The sequence below is a fragment of the Ochotona princeps genome, chromosome X, assembly GCF_030435755.1.
Source record: "Ochotona princeps isolate mOchPri1 chromosome X, mOchPri1.hap1, whole genome shotgun sequence".
In the NCBI taxonomy this organism is placed as follows: Eukaryota; Metazoa; Chordata; class Mammalia; order Lagomorpha; family Ochotonidae; genus Ochotona; species Ochotona princeps.
In genome coordinates this window covers 4,304,833-4,328,669 of record NC_080865.1, presented here as the reverse complement: position 1 = coordinate 4,328,669, position 23,837 = coordinate 4,304,833, and the positions used below count along the sequence as shown (strand labels likewise).

Genomic DNA, 23,837 nt, shown 5'->3' with positions numbered 1-23,837 from the left:
TAGTTCACTCTAAAAAATCAAAGGCACAGACAGAATAGAGAATTTTTTTAAACAAATTTACAGTATACTGTCTACTTTAAAGCACACAAAAGATATATTTTAATAAAACAACCAATTTCTAAACTCCTTTTCTAAAGTTGTCATAAGGAAAGTTCAATCCATTCGAATTTTCTGCTTTGTCATTCTATAAATGATGCTATCATATCTGGGGTCCATATTCCAAATTTTGTAAGCGATGACAATCACAACAAAGGCCAAGGTGATCGTTATCCACAGTATCATTTGAAAACCACTGGATGCTCAAAATTATACTTATATGCAAGATTGTGGGGAGTTTTTGGGTTATCTTATTTTGTCTCAAGGATGGTCCTTGTCTTCCTCACCAGGGACATGTCAAATGATATGAGAGTTACTAACTCCACCACAGCATTTGCACCATATAGACTGTACATGTCATCTGCAAACTTTTGCAGAGCATCCGTAAGGATCCTAAGAAGCATCTCAAAATTGGTCCGTCTTCCCCATGTTTCTCAAATTTAGCCAAACCTGCCAGCTCCAGGGACTACAAATCTGGAGAAGGATCCTTGGCTAGATGCTGCTGAGACAACAAACTTGAAACGTCATGTAATACTTGCAGTCCAGAGAGAAATAGTAGTTCAACTTCATTCTTCCTACTCAGAGTTGAGGGGAAGAGAATCGAGAATGAGTTTCCTTGAAACAGGCAATTACGAAGCTATTATAAGTTGTAAGTTGTTTGAGAGTTCTTCAAACACGGAGTTTGCCTTCCCCACTATCTACAATCTTTCTTCAGTGGGGCTGACTGAAAAACGATTGGAGTTTCTTTAGAAAACAACTCACTGTGATTCCTGGCCAAAAGAGGTTTTTGGGAAGATTATGAAATACAATTCACTTTTTCTTCTTTTCTAATGACACAGCACTTCAAGCTGAGATTGGACAAAATGCTTACCTTAGCATAATGATCTCTAGTTTGGCTCATTTGTCCACAAAGTAATGTATTCCATTTTTAAAAATCATAGCATTCTTTCTACATACAGATAGTACTGATTTTTGTATCTTGATTTTATATCTTGTGCATTTGTCTTATACTAACCTTAATTGTGTTGAGTTATATTCTGTGTGCACACAAATTACAAATGACACCATCCTGCCAGAAGGGGATTCAGAAAGCTGGGCTGAGGAACTCATCTATTCCTGGGTGCACAGACTGTGGCTCGATCAGAGGAAGGGAAAGCAGGATGTAGGGGAAGTGCTACTGAAGGAGTGCTTTGCAGGTGAGGAATGACTTCTGAGGGACGCCGAACAAGATCACTGGACTTGAGGTAAGTGAGGGGGCTGAGACCAAGCAGTTTGGAGGGGAGAGGCTGGAGGACCTTTATAAGTCAAACTGATGCACCAACCCATGGAACTGTGGGAGCACCAGTGGGAGACCTGAGCTGGGTTAGTTAGCATGGATCACAGTCAAGCACCGCTCACAGGTACACACTAAAGTAGGGCTGGGGGTCTAACCAAAAGGGCTGAATCACAGTACCCACCAATGAGATTTGGACCAGAGGACAGATTATTTTAAGCTGGGCCATAACACTAAACAGTATGTGAGAACCAGGTCCGGGGGCAGATTCTGTTGGGAATGTTTGGGCCCACCCCTGTGGAACAATTTCTGCTGTTTGCTTAAGAGCTGGGGGTAGTAACAGGCTTAGCTAGGCATGACAATGAAACCCCCTGACACTTTGGGTACTGGGGTTGGGGAATGGGCTGGTCCAGTCCAGGCTGCAGCATGTACAGGCACACCCAAGCAGACAGTGGGGCAGACTGGGCGACAACATCCACCAGCTTATACAAAGGCCAGGACTGAGGAGGTAGACTATGCCGAGTAACAGCCTAGCACCTGCTGGTCCAGGTGAGATTTGGGTCTGGGAGTGGTCATGATGGGAGAATTTGGGGAAACTCCCCTGGTTGGCTGTAGCTCCCACTGGTTAGCATGTGGTTCAGGCCTGGGTGTTGGTCAGGCCAGGCAAGGTAATTCTACACTTCAGCAAGTGTATGGGTTGGTTCTGGAGCAGGGTGGACCGGGCAGGGCCAGGCCAACCTTAGCTCACTAGCACATGCAGGAGCCAGGATAGAGTGTGGGTAATGCTGGGCTAGGTTATCACACCTACATTATTGCATGAGCCGAGGATGTGAGAAGACTGGGCAGGGCTAGGCTGTAGCACCTGCCAGCAAGAGTTGGGACTGGGTACAGGCCAGGCTGTAGCATCTGATGGCAAAGGCCAAAACAGGGTATGGACTATACTGAGCTGGGTCAGAGCAAACCCTGGCACATGCAAGATCTGTGTCTGGGAATAGGCTTGGTGAATAGGCTTGGTCTGGGAGCTAAGGGAATGCCCCATTGGGTTATGGTTCCCACTGGTGAGCATAATAGCCAGAATGAGGGCAGCTGGACATGACTACAGTGTCCCTCAGCTGGGTGTGGACTGGGTCTGCAGTGTACCAAAATGGACTTGATTCCAGTATCTGCTGGTGATCATGAGAGCCACAGTGGATCTAGGATATGCTAGGCTAGGTCTCTGCCCCCAATGAATCATGTGATAGCTGGGTCTGGACATGGACCAGTTGTGGATGGGCTGCAGCATCCAACAATAAGAGCTGGAATGGGCATGGGCCAGTTAAGTAAGGCCACTGGTCCTGCCAGGAGAGGGGGTAGACTAAGTCAGGCTTGGCTGAGGACTAACCAGTGTGAGCAAGATCTGCCACTGGGATATCTATAGAGGAGCTTGGGGACTCCTCTGTTAGGACACAGTCCTTGCAAGTGAGCAGAAGAATCAAGGCTGGGAGCAGCCCAGACCAGGCCAGGTTATTGTTCATGCCAATATGTGTGGGTCAGATCTGCAGCCAGTGCAGGCTGGACGAATCTGTAACACCCGCTGGTAGATGTGAGAACTAGGATGGACTGCATGCATTCAAGTCAGCCAATTCAGGCTGCAACACCAGTCACTTCACATTAGGGCCATGAGTGGGGGGTGACTGGGCTAGGCTAGGCTAGGCTAGACTAGGCTAGGCTAGGCTGTAGTACCCAACATGAGTTGGAATTGGGCCAAAAGGGTCGGCCAGGGCATAGCACCTGCTGTCAAATGCCGAGGAGAGGCAGGCCATGCCAGACTGGGCTGCAGTACCCAACAGCACACATGAGACCCGGAGTAGAGGGTGCAAGCCTGGAAGGGGAAGTTCCGGGGGGGCGGGGTGCTCACCTGCTGGGTCACTGCTCCCACTGAAAAGTGTGAGAACTGGGACTGGGGGCAGGCCAGGCAGGGCTACAACACTTATTGGCCTACATGTGAACTGGGTTAGGGGGAATGGTAACCAACTCTACCCACTGGTGCTTGCATGAGCCAGAGTAAGTGCAGGCTAGTTGGGCTTTAGCACAGTATCAGCTGGCAAGTACTGGTACTCTGGGCAAATCTTGCCAAGCTAGACTTCAGAACCACCTGGAAAGTGCAAGATCCGGGACTGGAAGTGGGCCCAGTAGGGAAATGGTGTGCAGCTTTCTGAGGGGTTGCAACTCCAACTGAGGATGAGAACAGGGCTATAGGAGGGACTGGCTAGACAGTGACACCCATCAGTAAAAGTTTGGGTTGAATAGTGGGGTTGGTTGGGTTGGACTAGGCTTCAATGCCCATTGATGTGTACAAGAGCTGAATGGGTTGTGGGCCAGACTAGATCAATGTACTGTACAAATTCAGAAGCACAGGAACCTGGCGTTGGCACCAGCCTAGTGGGGGTAAATTGGGGTCACTCCAACTAGGCTGTAGTTCCAACTAGTGAATGTGAGGGCCAAGTGTGGTGGACAGGGTTGTGTTGGACTGCAAAATCCATTGGTTTATGTAAGAGGTGGGGCTGGAGACAGAATCCACCCAGCAATTGCGACTACCAGTGTGTGCATAGGTTGATGTGGGTGATGGACAGAGCCAGACCCCATACAGGCAAGCACACAGCAATTGGGTCTGGGACCACTTCAGGCAAGGTTTCTCTTGGGATCCTCCCAATTGAATCACTGGACTCAAAAATCCAACCATGGCGAGAATTGCATGACCTGGAGTGCATGTGTCAGAGCTGGGCCTCAGTGGCTTGGATGGAGAACAATGGACAGCATACCCAGATGCACATGGAGGATCTGGCAGGCCACTGGAGACTGCAGAGGACATCTGGTGCCATAAGAGAAAGAAGGACAGAGCAAATTGGCCAACTACCCCAACCTAGCATTCTCAGCAAATATCTGGGCAAATGAAGACTCTAAGGTAGATTATGTCAGCCAACGGACTTTGAAAGCATTTCCTCATTCCTGGATCAGTGAGATCAACAGCGTTTCGGAATTATTGAATTATCAATAGTACTTGAGCAGAACCCTCAGAGGCTGCTCTACATCGTGTACCCTGGAATGATATTGGGTGGTTGTTCCCCATGCCCTGGTACTGAAGGGATTAGGTGGCAGAGTGTGGCTTTTCCTCTTTTCTGCTGCCTTTCCCCAGATACAGGAAGAAAAAAGAAAATTTGAACACAGTGGTCTCACCCACTTGACCTGAATCCTCGACCCTTCCCACCCTAATCAACTATGTAAATGTCATCAAAGATAAAATTAAAAGAAATGGTATTATATTATGAATTATGTTCTTTGCATATATTGAGAATCTTATGATTTTTGTTTTTAATTTTGTTAATGTGATGAATCACGCTTTTGTTTTGCTTATATAGAATCATCTCTGCATCCCTAGGAATAAATCTCACTTGGTTAGAGTGAAAGACTTTCTGATGCGTTGCAGGAGTCAGTTAGCCAGTATCTAGTGAATTTTTGTATCCATTCATCAGGAATACTGGTCTATCATTCTTTCTTTGTATTTTTCCTTGTTTTAGAGGTAAGGTGGTACTGAAGTTGCAGAAGGAATTTGGTAGAATTCCCTCCATTTCAATTGCTTTAAATACTTTAAGGAGAATTGGGATTAGTTCTTCAAAAATGTGGTATAATACAGTAGTGAAATCCTGTGGTCCTGGGCTTTTCTTTGTTGGGAGGATCTTTATTACCAATTCAGTCTCTATTTTGTTCATCAATTTAGGTTTTTGATTTCCTTGTGCTTCAATTTTGGTAAATTGTATGTTCCAGAAATCTATATCCTCCAGAACATAGAGTTCTGTTTCTAGGAATTCCTGATAATTGTCTTCTGATATTCATTGTAAAGTCCTTTTTCAGCAGATTTTATTGATTTTGTTCTGTTGTTGTTGAATTTTTTTTTGGTTAGGTCAATGGTTTATCAAGTATGATTCTTTAAAAACAACTGTTTACCAGTGACTTTTAATGATTTTCTGGATTTTAGTTTTACTTTTTTAATTCTTGGGTTCTTTTTTGAGCTTCATTGCTAGATCACTTATTTATCTTTCCAATTTCTTAATGTAGGCACTAACAGCTCTGAACTTTCCTCTTAATGCTGCTTTTGTTTTGCTCCGTAAGTTTTGATGTTACCATCTTCATTTGTTTCCCAACATTATTTTAAAGATGTATTTGTTTTCCTTGAAAGTCAGAATTACTGACAGAGGGGAGGCAGAGAGTGAGACAGATGTTCCATCTACTGTTTCACTCTGAAAATAGCCACTCATAGCCAGAGCTAGGCCAGCCTGAAGCTGGGTGCAGGAGCTTCTTTTTGGTCTCCCACATCAGTGCAACGGCCCAAGGATTTACACCATCCTCTGTTGCTTTCCTAAACCAATAGTAGATAGCTGAATCAGAAGTAGAGCAGCCAGGACTACAGCCGGTCCCCATATAGGATGCCAGCACCACAGAGGGTTACCTGATAAGCCACAGCAGTGTCCCCTCTAGGGATTTTTCATGAAGCTGTTCCATATACTCAGACATTTTCCCTTTTACCCCTCCCCATTAGGATTTCTTTTGATAACTCTTTTTCTTCTGCGATCCAGTATTCATTAAGGAGCTGTGTCCACAGGTTTTCATATTTCCAAGTTTTTATTTGTTACTATTTTCTAGCTTTATCCCACTGTCAGAGATGATAAATGATATTTTTTTAATTCATTTTTTTTTTGATGCTACAGATGGTCTGTTCTAGAGAACATTCGATTCACTGAAAAGAATATGTTCTCTGCAAGTGTGGTGTGAAATGTTCTATAGATATCAGTTAGGTTTATTTGGTTTATAGTATAGATTAACTCTGGTTTTTCTTGGTTTTTGTGTTTATCAGTTTAACTGTCCGTTGAAGAAATTTGTTCAAGGTCCCCATTATTGTTGTATTGCAGGATTGTCTCCCTTTAAATACACTGATATTCATTTGAAATATCGGGATGTCCTAGCATTGGGTAAATATACAGTTATAATCGCATCTTCCTATTGATCCCTTAGTCATTACATAATAGCTTTTGTCTTTTCAAGCAGTTTTTGTCTTAGTGCCTGTTTTCTCTCTCTGACTGGCTGCTCCTGGTAGTTTTTGATTTCCATTTGCACAGAATGCTGTTTTGATGTGTTTCAGTCACTGTCTTTGGCAAGGTGTGCTTCTTGTAGGTAGCAAATATCTTGGTCCTGAATTTTAATCCATTCAACCAGTCTGCATTTTTCAATTAGGGAATTTAGACAATTTACCTTTAAGGTGGTTATTGTTAAGTAATGACTTGAGGTTGTCATTCTTCTGTAAATATCCCTATGTATCTTGAATCTCTTTTGCATTTTAAAAAGTGTTAAAACAATCTTACAATAAAATGAAATTTGTATTACAAAGTCGAGAGGGATGCATACGCATATGGGGCTTATGATTAGGGTGGGGAAGCTGGAGGTATGGAGGGAAGTGCGGGGGCAAATTTTTTTTTAAGGTTTATTTTTATGGCAAAGTCAAATATGTGGAGAGGAGGAGAGACAGAAATCTTCCATCTGATTCACTCCCCATGTGATTGCAACAGCCAGGAGCTGTGCTAATCTAAAGTCAGGAACCTGGAGCTCTTCCAGGTCTCCCATGCGGGTGCAGGGTCCTAAGGCTTTGGGCCGTCCTTGACTGCTTTCCCAGGCCACAAGCAGGGAGCTGGATGGGAAGTGGAGCTGCCGGGATTAGAACTGGTGCCCATATGGGATCTCGCTAGGCCACTGTGCCAGGCCCACTTCCTTTTTTTTGTTTGTTTGTTTGTTTCTGTTTTTGTTTTTTAGTTTCTTCTGTGTCTTGAAGTAGGGGAAGGGGAGGGAGCCACTACCTGATGTCAAGCTGCATTATTAGCAACTGCAGATGAAGGACTGTCATTTGATGCCTTAGAGATCCTAATATGGGGAAGTGTGTTTAAGGGTGTTACTTTGTTGGTTTTTGTAGTTTTGAGATGTTGCTTCCTTTGCACCAATGTTGAGAAAATCTTTCCTATCTATTGACCGACCATTGGCCCAGACACTTGCTGCGAAGTTTGGCCGGAAAAGCGATTCAAACTGTTCTACTTTCCGTCCTTCGAAGCACTCAGCATCCTCTGTTTTGCTTTCCATCTTCTGATGAGGAACTCAACATCCTCTGCTGGCCTAGATGAGCTGGCTGTCATATCCACCACGTGCATGTGAGTCTGTTCACTGCACAGGCATCAGCAACTGAGGAGGTCCAGCCATGACAAATGCCTTCCAACATTCTACCACATATATTGTGACTTTCCCCGTGGCCAGGGTTTGAGTTCAGCCATCTAGTTGAGGAGTCTGCCAAAAAAACCTCAACTGGGGTGATCTCAGTGTGCTTGCACAAGCAAATGCACACACCAGTGCATGTACCTGCCTGGTCAGTTCTGTACCCAGCTCCCTTTCTCACATGAATGGATGTGTGTTGTGGCCTCGCCCAGCCCGGCTAGCCACAGGCCTGGTTTTCATGCACACCAAGTGTGCCATGGCCTAGTTAGGGAGACTGCCAACAACCTTCACCAGCTCCACCCCCAGCCCTGGTATTATTGTGTGCTTATATGCTGTGGCCTGAAACACTGATTTTTTTTATGAGGCATTGGAAGCTTTTATTCCTTGCACCTTATATTATAACATTTTCATTGTCAGTAATTACAAATTGTAAGAAGTGAGAGGATGCTTAAGCCAATGAGCAATCCAAAAGGATACCATATTTACAGCCCACAAAAGTTGTGCACAGTGACCACCACTATCTTGGTTTTTTTCTTTTTTATTCATTAATTACATTGCATTATGTGACACAGTTTTATAGGTACTGGGATTCCCCCCCGACCCCGCCCCAAACCCTCCCACCATGGTGGATTCCTCCACCTTGTTGCATAACCACAGTTCAAGTTCAGTTGAGATTCCCCCATTGCAAGCATATACCAAGCATAGAGCCCAGCATCTTATTGTCCAGATAAGTTCTACGGCTTGTTGGGGAGACTTTCTCTGGTCTGAAGGTAGAGCCGGCAGAGTATCATCCTGATCAATTAAAAGCCCCAGCATAACATCAGCAACAATTTATAATGTTATGGAATTAATTGACATAGTATTGAGTAACCAACATGTTAAAAAAGAAAATGCAAATTCTTAACCACATCCTGTGATTACTTCATTGTCATTTCAATTTTAGTTTATATACAACCGGGTTCTATACATCTTAAAATGGCTATAGATTACTGTTCAGCTGTCTCGTGTCTATTCATTATAATGTTTAGCATTTTATAGCGTTGAAGCATAATTTTGCTGAACCTGGCTTTTTTTCAGGTAGTCTAGACTGGCTTATAACTCTAACAAGACATTTGTCAACAGTTAAGGTGCAGAACAGTTTTAGGAGGGGTGTGCAGAGAAATCCTCAATACCCTAGTGAGGAGTGACTAATCTTTGTGTCCCACCTAGTGAGGAATAAGTGAGTGCACGCTGACCATTTCCTGTCTGATTCTAAGCTTTCCTTGTTGTTCTCTGTCTATCTATTCTAGATTTTTTTGTTTGGTTGGTTGGTTATTTGTTTTACGGGGTGTCCGGAGTGATCCTGATGGTCATTGCCAGAGAGGGTGGGGACCCCAAGTTGGAACCAAGCGAGGACCAGAGAGAGCTCCCCTTCCTAGTCCCGAAGGAAGTTTACTGTTCTTCTGTTTCTGCAGACTGCTCAGGGCTCCTGGCTGTTGTTCCGATGACCTTGGATCCTGCAAGGAAGGATTTGGACTTCTTCCATCCCATGTGGTAGATCCAAGCGGGAGTGGATGACCTCAGAGTTCTTGGTCTTTGAAGGCACTCCAATTCCCCGTGGTCTCCTTGGCAGTTGGGATGTAGTCCTTGGTGCTCATACTGATAGTCCTTGGTGAGGATCTGGGAGTCTTCAGGGTTGGGATGAAACACTGATTTTTTAAAACATTGCTGTTCTTCCTCTTGCTGTTCTCCTCTCCTCTCCTCCTCCTCCTTATCCTCATCCTTTTTCTCCTCATCTTACTAATATACTTCCAATGATTCATTGTTTTTTGCTTGGTTATTCTTCTGCCTCAACAAGTCTTTTTAACTATTCACTGTATTTTTGACATATTGAATTCTTCAGTTCTAATGTTTCAGTTTGATTTCCTTTTTTATAAGCCTATTTACCAAATTTCTCATCCATGTCATGGATAGATGTTTGAAATTCATGCATTTGGCTTTCTGTATTTTTGAATAATCTTACACTCATTTAAAAATTACAGGAATTTCTCCAGTATCATCCTTTTCGTACTATTATAGTATTGCATTCCCTTTGTTTCATTATATACTCTTCCTTATTCGTGATTTTTGTCTTTCTACTTTTTTTTGTGAATCTGATTCAACAATTGTAGATACCTTCACTGAAGATTTTGCTGTGTGGGAAATGCCTCTATGATTGGTAATATGCCTGCTCCTTCAGCAGGTACTCAGATGTATGGATGGAGCCTGGGAACTCCTGCCACAGCTCAGTGTTGGGACAAGTGTACAGAGTGACACCCAGGTTAGGAATTATAGAGATTTCAGTTTTCTGAAGTGGGGAGAGTATGATCATGCGAGCCAGTGTGTTCATTATCCCAGCCCCTCACTGCCAATGTGTACCAACTGTCCAAGGTGAGCCTACAATGCTTGTGTATTCTGTATATTCAGGCATATGAACAAGAAAACATTTATATGCTGCATAGTATGACAACAGAACACATTTAAGTTACGCTCTGTAGCACTCAGGTAGCTCTAAGCTTCTGGATTCTCATTCAGTGATTGCCCAATGATCTATGCCCACTACCCTTCTGTTTCTTGGTCTATTATGCACTCTCGGCTTGCCATAGTCGCAGGGTGCAGGGCTGTTACAGTCACTGGGTGTGAGACCCACTCCCTGCCCCACAATACCTCCACTGACAAACTCTCCACTCCTGGGGTCATCTACCTGCAGAACAGAAGTTGACAGGGTGACAGTGGTAGATCAATGTGTCCTACAAAGAACTGGACACCACCCTACCTCCATTTATTTCCAAGCCTGAACTCATACATATCTCCATTGAACAAAATCCTCCAGTGGCATGTGGGCTTTAGTAACCTTTCACTCTCCTTATTCTGTGAACGTGGCAGTTCATATCCACTGGTTGTTGGGTGCCTTAGTGGAAACCTTTCCCCACCTTGGGGAGAACATTGGGGAGAACATTCTCCCCTTGGGAGAACATTGAAGTGTTCACCCTTGATAGGACTGGGTTAGCAGCATACACCCTGTCTTCAGTTTGGACTCAGTCGGTGAGGACCATGGCAATGTGGCACCAGTGGCACAGGGGCTGCTGAAGATTCCTCTCACCTAAGTCTGAGAAGATGGCATCTCTACTGGCCATGAGTTTCTGGTTGTATCCTAACAGCTGTTGTGTGATTGTACGCCAGAGACCAGCTCCGGCTGACTGAGAGCTTGCAAAGGATGCGTGGATCGGCGAGACGATAAGAAGAAGAGATAAGACGTGGACCACTATGACATGATGCTCATAATGGACAATTCAGAAAAGCTGTCTTCTTTATTTATACACAAATCATCACAAACTTTTGCACAATATCCAATTGCTTCATTTTTACTTCATGGTTAAGAGAATACAAAAAACAATCCTAAGGAAAACATTTTTAACAATCATTATTCATTGAAACCTGTAGTCACCTGGCTGAAGCCAGGAACTCCATGGTTGGCAGTGCATGTGGTTATATAGTGACAAATGATTTACTTATACTTAAAATCAATTTTTACTAAACACAAACAAACCAATATTGCTTAGAATACTAAGAGTATAGAATGAAAAGATCATAAAAGGATTTTATAAAAGCATATAGCATAGATTCTTTGCTAAATCTTATAATCAAGTCATGCATTAATTACCGTCACCTTCACCTAGTGCTGATTCAATTGTTTTTTGTTTTTTTTTGTTAAAGGGCAGTGAAAGGGATCAAGGCAGCTCAGCCAATCTACAAACAGAGGCCTTTACAAGAAACTTCCTTTTATCTTTATAAACTGTTTTCTTTCCCTAAACATAAGCGCCAATATAAGATAGAGATTTTAAGCCATTTTGAGGGGATTCACATTTGTTTCCCTTTAGAAGATGCCCCATATACTTTTGCTTTCTGTGGTGAGAAACTAAAATGTGTCATCATGTGTTGTAACAGTTCAAGGCGCATGATAAACAAACTCTTTGTACCTCCATGATTGCCATCAGTTCCAAGATATTATCAAGCCATTTCTTAAGAAAAACATTACTTTTACTAGGGCAAATTCCAGGACAAAAGTTAGCACATAACAGGATGTTTGGAGACATTGTGGGCTCAACTGTACTATTGTACACTTTTAGCTGTGTGTCATAGCCTTATGTCGCTAAAGATGTTTTTATCATAACATGATTGATCAATTTGAGGTGTCATATCAGTTACAGAAATCACTTCACATTAGCAGAAAAACAACAACAACACCCTCAGGAGAATTCTATGAAACATCAGAGAGGTGATTGAGTGTCCATACAATGGGGTGAGGCAGCAATGAGGTGAGCAGAGACATTCTGCCAGGCCTTGCCTCGCTTCCAGAAACTCCTCATAGCCTTGCTAACCGGGAGTGGTGCTCATCTCTCACTCATGCCATCCGACCCAACTGCATGGCTCCCCACAATTGTACAGTTGCTGTTCTACAGGGTCTCATTTCTTTAGCTTTTCCACTGAAATATCCTCTCATTCAACCCATTGGAATGCAGTTCCTTCAACATCTGGTATCTTCCCATGGTCAGAATGTACTTTTTCCTGTTCAACAATTTGGCATCCTCTCATCTACTAGTTTAAGTTTATTAGCTTATATTTAAACTTTCATCCATTTTGAGCTGAGTTTCTATAGAATGTGAGGTAAGGGTCTTATAACTTCTGCATATGAAAATCTCAAGGGCATTTTAAAAGGAATTTTTGTTGAAACCACATTTGCCAAAGATAAGTTTTAGATGTGTAAATGTATTTCTGTGGTTTCTACTGTGGAGCATTGCTTTCTTGTGTATTGTCAGTAGCATATTGTATGACTGTAATAGGCCATATTTAAATCTGCAACAGTGTTAACTTCTGTTTTATCTTTATTGTTAGTTATTCAAGCATTTTGTGTTTGCTAGAGAATTTTAAGAGTGTCTTTCCTAATTCTGGGGCAAATGCTATTCTCATTTTGATGGGGATTACCTTAAATTTGTAAAGCACTTTGGGCAATATGGCTATTTTGATAATATAAGATCTTTCCAGCCTCCTGTTTTGTAAGATTTATTCATTTTTATTGGAAAGTCAGATTTACAGAGAGAAGGAGATACAGAGAGAAAGATCTTCCACCTGCAGGTTCACTCCTCAAGCAGCCACAATGGCTAGACCTGAGCCAATCCGAAGCCAGCAGCCAGGAGCTGCTTCTGGGTCTCCCATGCAGGTGCAGGGTCCCCAGGCTTTGGGCCGTCCTTGACTGCCTTCCCAGGCCACAAGCAGGGAGCTGGATGGGAAGCGGGGTTGCCAGGATTAGAACCAGCGCCCATATGGGATCCCAGCTCATGCAAGGCGAGGACTTTAGCCACTAGGATGCTATGCTGGGCCCCTCTCCTGTTTCTTGTTATAATTATTTCTTTAGTGCATGTAATTTTTACTTTAGAAATTTTTCACATCCTTGACTACACTGATGCAAAGGCATTTCATTATTGGTAGCAGTTGTAATTAGAATTGTTCCGGTAAGTTGTTTCCAAGCTTCCATTTACTGGTGTTTCTTTGTTAATTTAGTATCATGCTAAATTTGCTGAATTTTCTAATCATGAATCAGGCCTGGCATGATGGCTCAATTGGCTGAAATCTTACCCTTGCTCATGCTGGAATCCCATATGGGTGTTGGTTCGTGTCCCAGCTGCTCCACTGCCTATCCAGATCTCTGCTTATGGTCTGGAAAGCAGTGGAGGATGGCCCAAGGCCTTGGGACTCTGCTTCTGTGTGGAAGACCTGGAAGAATTTCCTGGTGCTAGCTTCGAATCAGCTCAGCTCCAATCATTGTAGCCATTTGTGGAGTCCCTTCTCTGTAAATTTGCCTTTTCAATAAAAAAAATAAATCTTTAAAAACAGTTAAGACTAACTTGTGGTTCCATCACATGTAATCACATGTAAGACTATGTCATCCTCAAAATTTTCTTCCTTCTGTCCTACTTGTATTTTTCTTCTTACTTGCTTGGCTAGGACTATGGCTATATACTCCTAAACTCTGTTGGAGGAATGGTTAGAGTGGACATCCTTTGCTGGTGCCAGATATTGGCAGATTTTCCAAGACATTCTTGTATCAGGTTCTCCGTGGGCTTGAACACATAATCTAAGTTGGTTGCTTCCTTTCACACATGATTTGATGATCTTTACCGTGAAAGGATGCTATCTTCTCTCAAATTTTTTCGCAGCATATACTAATTTTTTTCAAAGACTTTTTACTGTCAAAACCCTCTTTTATGCTGCAGTTAAGTATTACCTACTTTGCTATGGAAGGAATCACTATCTAAATTATAACGGGATCAGAAGTGGGCTGCCACATCAGGTCTGCATCAGACTGCTCGTTTAAGTTCCTGCTTCTAATCCAGCTTTCTACTAATGCAACAGATAACAGTGCAAGTACTCGTCTTCCTGCCACCAGTGTGAGCTGAATGTAATTCTGGAATCATGGATTCAGCCTGCTCCATCTCCAGCTGTGGCAGACATTTGGAGAGTGAATCAGCCCATGGAAGATCTGTCTCTTGCACTTTCTGTCACTCTTTCAAGTAAGTGAAGCAGTTCTCTTAGCAGAATCAAGGGACAGTTTAATTTTACTCCAAAGGTAGAAGTTAAATTTGCCTTTTTTGTTTTTTTTTTTACTGTGTCATCAGTACCTTTGTAAGAGCATCTTGCTCTACAGATGTACAGAAAAACAAAATTCATAGTTATTTTAGCAGTGCAGAAAAGTCAAATAGGGAAAATAAGCAATCTCTAAACCTAACAGAAAGCTAAATATTTATCTTGAACTTAACCTGTCACAAATGACATATGATCTTTCACTTGTTTTCCTGGTTGCCAGTGTATAGTTTCAAACTTCACACATGTTGTTGGCATTATACACATAAAGGTACATTAATTTGCACTTTTCTGAATACTGATATTAATAGTAAAGATTGTTGAGCACTTAAATGTACCAGATACATTTCTACATACTTGGAATACATTAGAGAATTTAAGAAAAAATTGATGTATTTATAGTTTATTCATCTTATGTGTTTATACTCTGGAAAGTAACAACTAATAAAGTGTATGAGACTATATGAATCATTAAAAAGATGGAGTAAAACAATGAAGATGAGATTTAGATAAAGTATTTTTACTGAATATGTGATACATTATTGTGTATCAATAGTTCATGCTTTTTGGGTTTTTTTTTAAAGATTTATTTATTTTTATTGGAAAGGCGGATATACAGAGAGGAGGAGAGACAGATGACGATTCACTCCCCAAGTGAGCGCAACGGCCGGTGCTGTGCCGATCCAAAGCCAGGAACCTGGAACCTCTTCCAGGTCTCCCACGCGGGTACAGGAACCCAAGGCTTTTTGGGCCGTCCTCGACTGCTTTCCCAGGCCACAAGCCGGGAGCTGGATGGGAAGTGGAGCTGCCGGGATTAGAACCGACGCCCATATGGGATCCGGGGGCGTGTTCAGGGCGAGGACTCTAGCCGCTAGGCCACGCCGCCGGGCCCGATAGTTCATGTTTTTAGCCCAACTTCTTTCGTCTGTTTTTTCTTAGACTATATTTTATGAATTTTTTCAAAGATTTACTTGTTAAAAAGGCAGAGTTACACAGAGAGAAAGAAAGAAATCATACATTCCTTGGTTCAATACTCAACTAACCACAACAGAAGGGTTGGACCAGGCAGCCAAAGGCAGCAGCCCAAAATCCACTGGGCCTAATTTCGTAGGTGGCAAGGGTCTAAGTACCTGGGACATCTTCTGATACTTTCCCAGGCATAGTAACAGGAAGTTGGATCAAATCAATGTTCATATAGGACACCGAGGTTGTACGTAGGGGGTAAATTTATTGTGCCATAAGCCGGGCCCTTATTTTATGTGTTTTATCCAAGTTTACAACTTTGTCTTTTTTTCATGTTTTGTATTGGATGATTTCTGAACTTAGTGAACTGCAAATTTTAAGATAATTTTCTAACTTTCCTATAGTAGCTGAATATTTTTGCTTTAAGTTAAGCTGTCCCAATTTCTAGAGGAAATATTTCCTCTAATTTTACTCTTCAACTGTTACAAGTGATACATTCAAAGTGAGGATATTGGCCATTTATTTACATAAAATTTATAATGAGTTTAAACTGTGACAAAAGATTTAACATATAAACAACTGACAAAATATTTTTAAAGGTTTAAGGGTTTATTTATTAGAAAGGCAGGAATTACAGGGAGAGATTGAGAAAGATGGGGAGAGATAGAGACAGAGTCACAGAGAGAGACAGAGACAGAATCTTCCCTCTGCTTGTTCACAACCCAAATGACCACAACGGCTGGAGCTTGGCTTGTATGAAGCCAGGGACTTATGGGTCTCCCACATGGGTGAAGAGGCCCAAGAACTTGAGCCATCATCTGCTGCTATACCAGGCTATTAGCAGGGAGCTGGATCAGAAGTGGAGCAGCAGGGACTTGAGTCAAGAACTATATGGCATTCCACTGCTGCAGGAGGAAGCTTAACTGTTATGCCTCAGGGCCAACCATGACAAAGGATCATTTATTAAAATGGTACTTCATTTCTCTTCTGGAATGTCAGCTCTATTGGAATTTAACTTTTCAACACAAATCTGATTTTGCATCATTCTACTGTGCAATCAGTATGCAGGAATTTTTTTCCATTCTTTTGTACCACACAAATTTATTCAGAGTAACTAAACTGCTCCTTTTATATAATAAGACACAATTCTCCATAGTACAAGTTGCTATGAATACACAAAAGCCTAGTCAACAACTATAGTATAAAGCTACATTCCACTGTAGAAACCACAGGCTTTAAGCTACCTGCTTCTCCTTCATCCCCATCATCTCTCAGAAATGACCACCTGCTATTCTCTAGTTAATTCACCTCCAAAGAAGGCTCCTGAATATTCCTTGAACATTTCAGAACTATTGGTGATACCTAAACTGTGTTATATGTGAAAAACTAAACCAAACCAAACCATAATTCTGGCTATGGTGAAGAGCACTTGTACAGTAAACTTCTTTCACCTCTTGGATTTGCCACTCCTAGAAATTCCTGGCATTCCTGCACAGGGGCAGCAAGGATCTGCCAGCACTTTTTAGGATAAGGATACAGTTTCTTGAAGGGTGAGGATACAGAAAACAAGGAGAGAACTTTAAGGTGATTTCAGAAGTGCTGAGGAATGTCAAGGAAAGGAGGCAGAGAAGAACACAGATCTGTGGATTGAACATCATAATTTTGAGGAACTTTATTAAGTTACTACTCCACCCCCTCCCCACCATGTAGCACTGTACAGCTGAAAAAGTTATACAAAGTCGCAACTCCCAGGCTGACAGCCAAAGGCATCTACCTCACGTGGAAACAGACAGCTGCACAAACTTCCATCACAGCTCCCCATGACTTTGGTGGACAAGACTGGCCCGAAGACACGTGTGACAGGCCAGTATCCACAGGTTTTGTGATCTAGCCAGAATGAGGCTTCCAGGGGCAGAGGACCTCACTGTGGTGGAGCATGGGTTGGAACCACCGGTGGTTTCAGGCAGCTGCCAAAAGAAGAATGGACAGTCAAGTACTCCACACATCCTGGAGAGAGACATAATGCTCAGTCCTCTTATATGTCTCTTCTGTAAAATGGAATATTCCAGCACGAGGAAGGACAGGGAAGGGACTGCTGATTCCCATGTTTCTGGTTAAAGCACATTTAACCAGAAGGTGACAATGTATCTCAAGCTCTGAGAGCCCCACTAATTCATTCTCCACATGTATCCTTTATCCAGTGTAGGGAAGATGAACCAATACCTTCAGGTCCAAACTTTTTTATGGGATACCATGTTAAGCATGTTAAAGCTGAGTTTTAGGGTTCTGCTCAGTTGGGTAGCACAAAATCCCTGAAACAAGAAAAGTCTTACAATATAAACCTGGCTCCTACTTAAGTTGACTGGGTCTTCGTTGATAGTTGCCGTTTCCTTTGTGCTCCTATCAAGAGAGGGCCAAGTGGATTCTCCCAGAAGTCCCAACATTTTCCCGAATAGTTCCATCCCTCTTGGCATCCACTCTCCATGTCTGTTTCCATCCTCACTCCCTGTCTTCTCAAAATTCCTTCTTCATCAACCCCTCCCACCTTGTAAAGACCCTCCTCTTGAATACCATGGACACCTCAGGTCCTTTCCAAACCTAGCTCTGCCATCTTCCTACCAACCCCATCCTGGACTTCTCCTATGCCTTTTGTGTCCTTTTCTAATCAATTTTTTCTGATGCCCTCTAAGCCTCAAGGTCTCACTGTGTCTCCTGTTACTTTTACCCTTTATCAGTTGAATGTTTTCCCTCGATAGGACACCCCTCCACTCAGGGAGCGTCTCCTTCCTGGACCTTCTCCATTTCTTCCTAGCCAATCATGTCTCCCCTTCCTTCCCCCACAGACAACCTCTGGTTGCTCTCCCTCCCTTCTCCAGATCAGATTAGCGAAGTCTCCATTCCATTTTTAGATGGCTGATTATGGTACGAGCTGAACTTTATTCATAGTCTTAATTGACAGCTGTTCCTTCCCTTCATGTCCCATCCTCCAGTCTTTTCAACAGGACACAGTGCTTACACACAGCGTGTCATTCCACACAAATTTGTGTTTTTTTAGAACAAAACAAAAATTATGCTGGCAAAGATGCTGGGTTATCAGGGACCCATCAACTCTCAGTACATTGAAAAAAGTTTTTTCTCGAAAGTATAAATTTTATGTTTGCATCCACAAATATGGTCAAGTGTGCCCCGACAGTTAGGACTTTTTCACCAAATCATAGACATAGATGTGGAAATCATCATCAAACTTGATGAAATACACAGAGGGCTTGGCTTCCACTTGGTGAATGACCATGCCGATCCTTTTGGAGCCGTCTTCTTTGGTGTATTCCACATGTTTCCCTATCAGCCCATCTACAACTCCTCCTGGCTCCCTGTCTGCTGGAGGACACTCACTGGACTCGGGGATGATCCGGAGGTCACCTTCTTTGTAATCATCTAGAAGCTGGTACATGTACAGGACAGGATCTTTCTCATAGGTGATATAAAACCAAGCTTTCATGATAGGGGCTTGGGCCAAGACCATCCCCCTCCACTCATCCTTAGTCCCATGCTCACCCTCAAACATATGTTCCACAGCTTTGCCTATGATTGTATTGGCAAGGTTGGCATCACTAACTTGGGATGATGCCACCCTGTCGGAAAGAATTTTGAGAGACAAAACTCTCTCATCTCTGTGAAGTTCCAACCCATAGACACAGTCAATTCCATCATATTTCACCAGATAAAGGGAAGGATTGATAGGCACCTGATCCAGAACGGTTCCTTTCCACTGGGTGATGGGCTCATCACCTTCCTTCCATCCGTGAGAAATTCTGCAGCCCACAATGTTCCTGCGGGGTTGGGACAAAGGTCTGCCCCTCTGCTTCTTTTGGGAAGCTTTTTTCTTGGTCATGTTCGCAGGCCCTGTGCCCCGTCCTGCAGCTGCCCTGCTTGGTTGCCTGTCAGCCTCCTGTGCACAGGGAGTCTTCATGCCTGCAGCAGCTGGAGATAGGATAGAGAAAGAGCCAATATGCCATAAGCTGGACTTCTCACCGTGCCGATGTCTTATGCACTCTGCTGGTGCTAAATTTCCCCCGTGCGGCTGTCAGCAATGCTGAAAATCCTGGCTGTGTGCCTGCAGTGCTCTCCCTGTTAAAATGCTCCTTTAGGCTGCAGGGAAGGACTCAGTGGTAGTGCTGGCTGGAATTAGGAATTCTGCAGAAGGGGGCGGGCCACCTCTTTCTTGCTCAGAGCTTACTGCTCCTCCCCCATGTCCCCCTCCCGCCACCCCCTTGTCCTCCAGCCACTGGCGCCCCATCCTGATTCTCTGCAAGGTGCCTATCCCTCCACTACCTGCATCAGTAGCGTTTGCCTTCCTGCCTTGAGCGTCGTCCAGCCCGTCGTCCACATCCCTCTGCCTACACAGACCGCTTTCAAGCCTCTGGCTGCCTGTTCTCACTCTTCTGATCACTTAAACGCCACCCAATTTTCCCGGTACCCACTGTACTCCTGCTGCTCCCACCATTACAGAACGACCTCTCCCCTTCCTCTCCCCTCCCCCGTATCTTCGGAAGGATTCCATCCCATCCCCCCTCTCCTTTCTGGCGCCCACTAATGCTTTTTCCTGCCTGGCGTTTGATGCTGGGTATATCTGGCCTCACGTGCTCAAACCAGATACCGCGCTGCTGCCTCTGCTGTGATCCTGGTGGCGAGCGAGGATTGGCAGGCGACTAACCCAGTGAATGCTTGCCAGAGCTCGCAGCAGACGACTCGTAAGGGAGAAGCGGGTCTAGGAGGACGTCCGAGCTGGCGAACCGGAGGGCTGCGTCCTTAGGGCTTGGCTAGTGTGACCCCCGCCTACACGGTGGCGGCAGAGGCCACTCAGCCTCATCGGGCTTCCACCCGCAGCTGCCTCAGCAGCAGTCTCCTCCCTCTTTCCGTAGCGCAGCTTCCTGCCAGGAGAGAGGCCTCCCCTTCCTGGCAACTACTGCGCCCCCCGCCCACCGCCCCCTCCCCCACCGCCCCCTCCTCTCGCCCACCACGGCCCTGCACCCCGGAGGAGCGGTTATCCCAGGCTCCGCCTCCTCACTAATCCAAAGTCTGCATTGGTGCACAATGCTGCTACTTGCAGTGCCTTCAGTTTCCCATTTGGGGGCTGCCTCTTGATTTTTCCCTCTCAGCCTTCCTGCCCCATATGCTTTCCCAGGAATTCGATTTTTTTGTGTGTTGGTACCTTTATGGAGTTACTTTATACATAAATTCGCCTTTTCTGGTAGTTCAAATGATTTGGAGTTGGGGGAAAGAAATGTGCTAGTGTCCACTCTCTAATTCTTATAATCTGCTTTGTCCTGGTCATTTGGTCAAAAGTTTTGTTTTATGCTGCCTTGCCTGTTTCTTTTTCCTTTATTGCAGTTACTCTGGGTTCAATGCATAAAACTCAAGAAATTGATAAAAAGGAATTAATTCCAATCCCACCTAACATTCTTATGGCTTCACACAAACCATTTGTCTAATTTCATGTGCTTTAAAAAAAAAACTTACATGGTTTTCTCATGCAGTTTCATGTCATGCCCTTTTCCAAAGCATGTTTCCCCAGGATAGTAGGTAGTTTTGAGATCATTCTTCCTCTTTTCACTTGACAAGTATTTATTGTGTACCTATCACATATTTTACAGGTCCTAGTTCATAAAACTTGAATTTTATAGTGATGCTCAATTTGAACTTTCTCTCATTGCTAGACTTTTGAAATATTTCCACAGTAAATGGTGATTCAGTCTGTTTGTGTAAATAAACATGCTTGGAGAAATAACTTGGTAAGAAGTAATTAGGAAATGATAGTTTTACAAATCGATTAATGAATATTGAGTATGTCTTAGGAAATTTGTAATTAGTCTGTATTTTGTAAAAATTTTGTTCCATATCAATATTTGATCTATTTACATTTTAAGTGGAACAAAACAAAGTAGAATAAAAGTCAAGTGGACAACATTGTAAACAGTAGGTCTTTTAATAATTACTTTTGCTTGGGCCCGGCGGCATAGCCTAGCTGCTGAAGTCCTCGCTTTGAACGCCCCCGGATCCCATATGGGCGCCGGTTCTGGTCCCCGCAGCTCCACTTCCCATCCAGCTCCCTGCTTGTGGCCTGGGAAGGCAGCCAAGGATGGCCCAAAGCTTTGGGATCCTGCACCCGCGTGGGAGACCCGGAAGAGGTTCTTGGTTCCCGGCATCGGATCGGCGCGCTCCGGCCATTGCGCTCACTTGGGGAGTGAATCATCGGACGGAGGATCTTCCTCTCTGTCTCTCCTCTTCTCTGTATGTCTGACTTTGTAATAAAAATAAATCTTTAAAAAAAAATAATTACTTTTGCTCTCCAAATCAGGAGATGCTAAGTAACTAAGGCAAAGACAAGAAAACATTTCCTAAAAGCAAAAACAGGATCAATACTTATTTTCAACAAAATATGAAATCCCTTTAAAACACTAATCATATTGAGTAAGAAATAAAAGGTTCAGATGTGGTTCTCATGCACATTGAAAGTTAATACTTTTTATTGAAAGCAGTTTCTAGATTTTTTTTTTGTTCCCAGAGTATTTTTAGTTATACTTGATCTTTACTCCTGGTATATCCCTTGAAGTTCCAACCAAAAGTGCAGCCAGTTTTCTAAGGCCCTGAACTCCAACTCCTGAGTAAATTATTCAAGAAGTAGTCATACTCTGTGCACTAATAGTTACTATAAGCATGGGAAAAATTCTATCTGAAAGAAAATTCCAGCAAATGCACTTTTCCATGAGCCTGCTTTCTTCTAATTTGGGCGAATAAATTTTCCCTGTCTTCTTGGCGTTTAGATAACTTTAAACAGTTTTTTGTTTGTTTTGTTTTGTTTGTTTTTTGCCCAGGATTTACGCTTTTTAAATGGAGAAGTTATTGTGAGTTGCTTAGTTTCCTACTACTGAAATTCCTATTGTTAATTATAAAATATGTGTGTCCTTTAAATTGTATGCAACCACATTTTTTAGTATGTCAATCATAACTGCTAAGGTGGTTTACAATTTTTTTTTTGAAAAATGTGTCTTCTTGGGAGTCTACCTGTGGAATGCATGAACTGCTCTCTTCATACTAGTAAGAGAAAAAGTGTTCATTTTTGTAGTTATGCCTAAGTTTATAAACATGTTTAAGTTTGTTCCGAAGTTAAAATCACCCACGTTAGCTTTAGCAGTATTCTGAATGTATTGTGATAAATTCACATGTTGGGATATAACAAAGAGGCTGTTTTGAACAAACTACAACTATATGCAACATAGATGAATCTCACAAATATGTTGAACAATAGAAGGCAGATAGCAAAAAGGCACAGAAAGTACTACTGAATTTGTTTAATAGACTAACCTATTACTTTAAAGTTAGCATAGCCATTACTCTTACAATGGTGTTTTACTACCTAAAGTAACAATTCACAATCCACTAATACTTGATGAATGTAAACATTGGAGATATTTTTGGAATGTGCACTTTAGGCAAGAAAAGTTTACATAGATGCTGAGTTGCAAAATGTGATGAATTTTAATTGACAGAAATTCAAATTTCTGCTTAGCATCTAATTACACTTTGGTCAACAGTGCCGTAATACTTTCCTTCCGACAAGTTAAGCCCTGTCTTTCAGAGCATGGAATTTCTGCCGTAATGGTTGATTTCGGGATAGGCACACAATATAATCAGAAGCAATGAAGAACAATGATATTTTGCATACACGTCTAAGCATGAGACAAATCTCTCATTTCCTGTGAAAGATTCTGAAGATGTGAGGATGAAGCTCAATCCACTCTAGTGTCATTTGAAGGAAGAGAAGGAAAACACCACGGAGAACAGAACAGTCAGGTAAAAGGTAGAGGTGCTGCTGGTGGCAATAATTACTGAGTTCCAACATTCATGTTATGCTACATGGTTAATCTAATGGTGATACCATCTCTCTTCGAAGTGTTTGATTAAATGTAGGACGTGTTACCTAATACCAGCCAATTAAACATCAGAGCATTTACTGGAGAATTTCTGAAAAAAGTTTCTGTAATAAAAGGATATTTCCTTTTCCTCTTTAGTGATCAATATGCAGGAATTCCACTGGCCTGAGTATAAAATTTTCACAATGAAGTTGACAGAGCACAGAACTGGGATACTTTGAGTCGTCCCATTCCATATGTTAGTTGTTTCCCCATGCAATTCTTGGAGTGCTATTTCTGACTTCAAGTTATGAGAAATTTATTTGCAATCAACAATATCTTAAATGGCAAAGTATACGTATACTTCAAGAGATTGTATTCCAAGCCAATATCATTAGACATTTAAGTTATATGAAACAAACCAACATCTTCAGACTGGGCACAGCTAGGGACCTCTAGGTAAAGGTCCACTGGGCTTTCTAGGATGGGATAGGGCCTGCAAGACCTCTCAGTCCCCTGGTCCTAGCTCCTGTTCCCAGAGCTTCTGTATCACTATGGTCATACACCTTGAAAGCTTTCAGCTTGCGGGGCTCTTGGCTGCAGCCCACAGCACTGGACCTCGCATTGTATTCTACAAAAGC

General features: G+C 42.8%; 1 protein-coding gene and 1 pseudogene across 1 annotated transcript; both read right to left on the bottom strand.

The window, feature by feature from the left end:
• Window positions 1-153: 153 nt before the first annotated feature.
• On the bottom strand, window positions 154-5,920 carry LOC101532422 (renin receptor-like; annotated as a pseudogene).
• A 12,395-nt stretch (window positions 5,921-18,315) lies between these two features.
• Window positions 18,316-20,141, bottom strand: SPIN2B (spindlin family member 2B). The gene is made up of 2 exons (XM_004598281.3): window positions 19,998-20,141; window positions 18,316-19,264 (listed from the first exon to the last, which is right to left on the bottom strand). The coding sequence occupies exon 2, from the start codon at window positions 19,251-19,253 to the stop codon at window positions 18,477-18,479; it is 777 nt and encodes a 258-aa protein (XP_004598338.1). The 5' UTR covers window positions 19,254-19,264; window positions 19,998-20,141; the 3' UTR covers window positions 18,316-18,476.
• Between the last annotated feature and the right edge of the window lie 3,696 nt (window positions 20,142-23,837).

Bases quoted from the DNA above. Each gene is read 5' to 3' on its own strand.
- SPIN2B (XM_004598281.3), bottom strand. From the start codon at position 19,253: ATGAAGACTCCCTGTGCACAGGAGGCTGACAGGCAACCAAGCAGGGCA.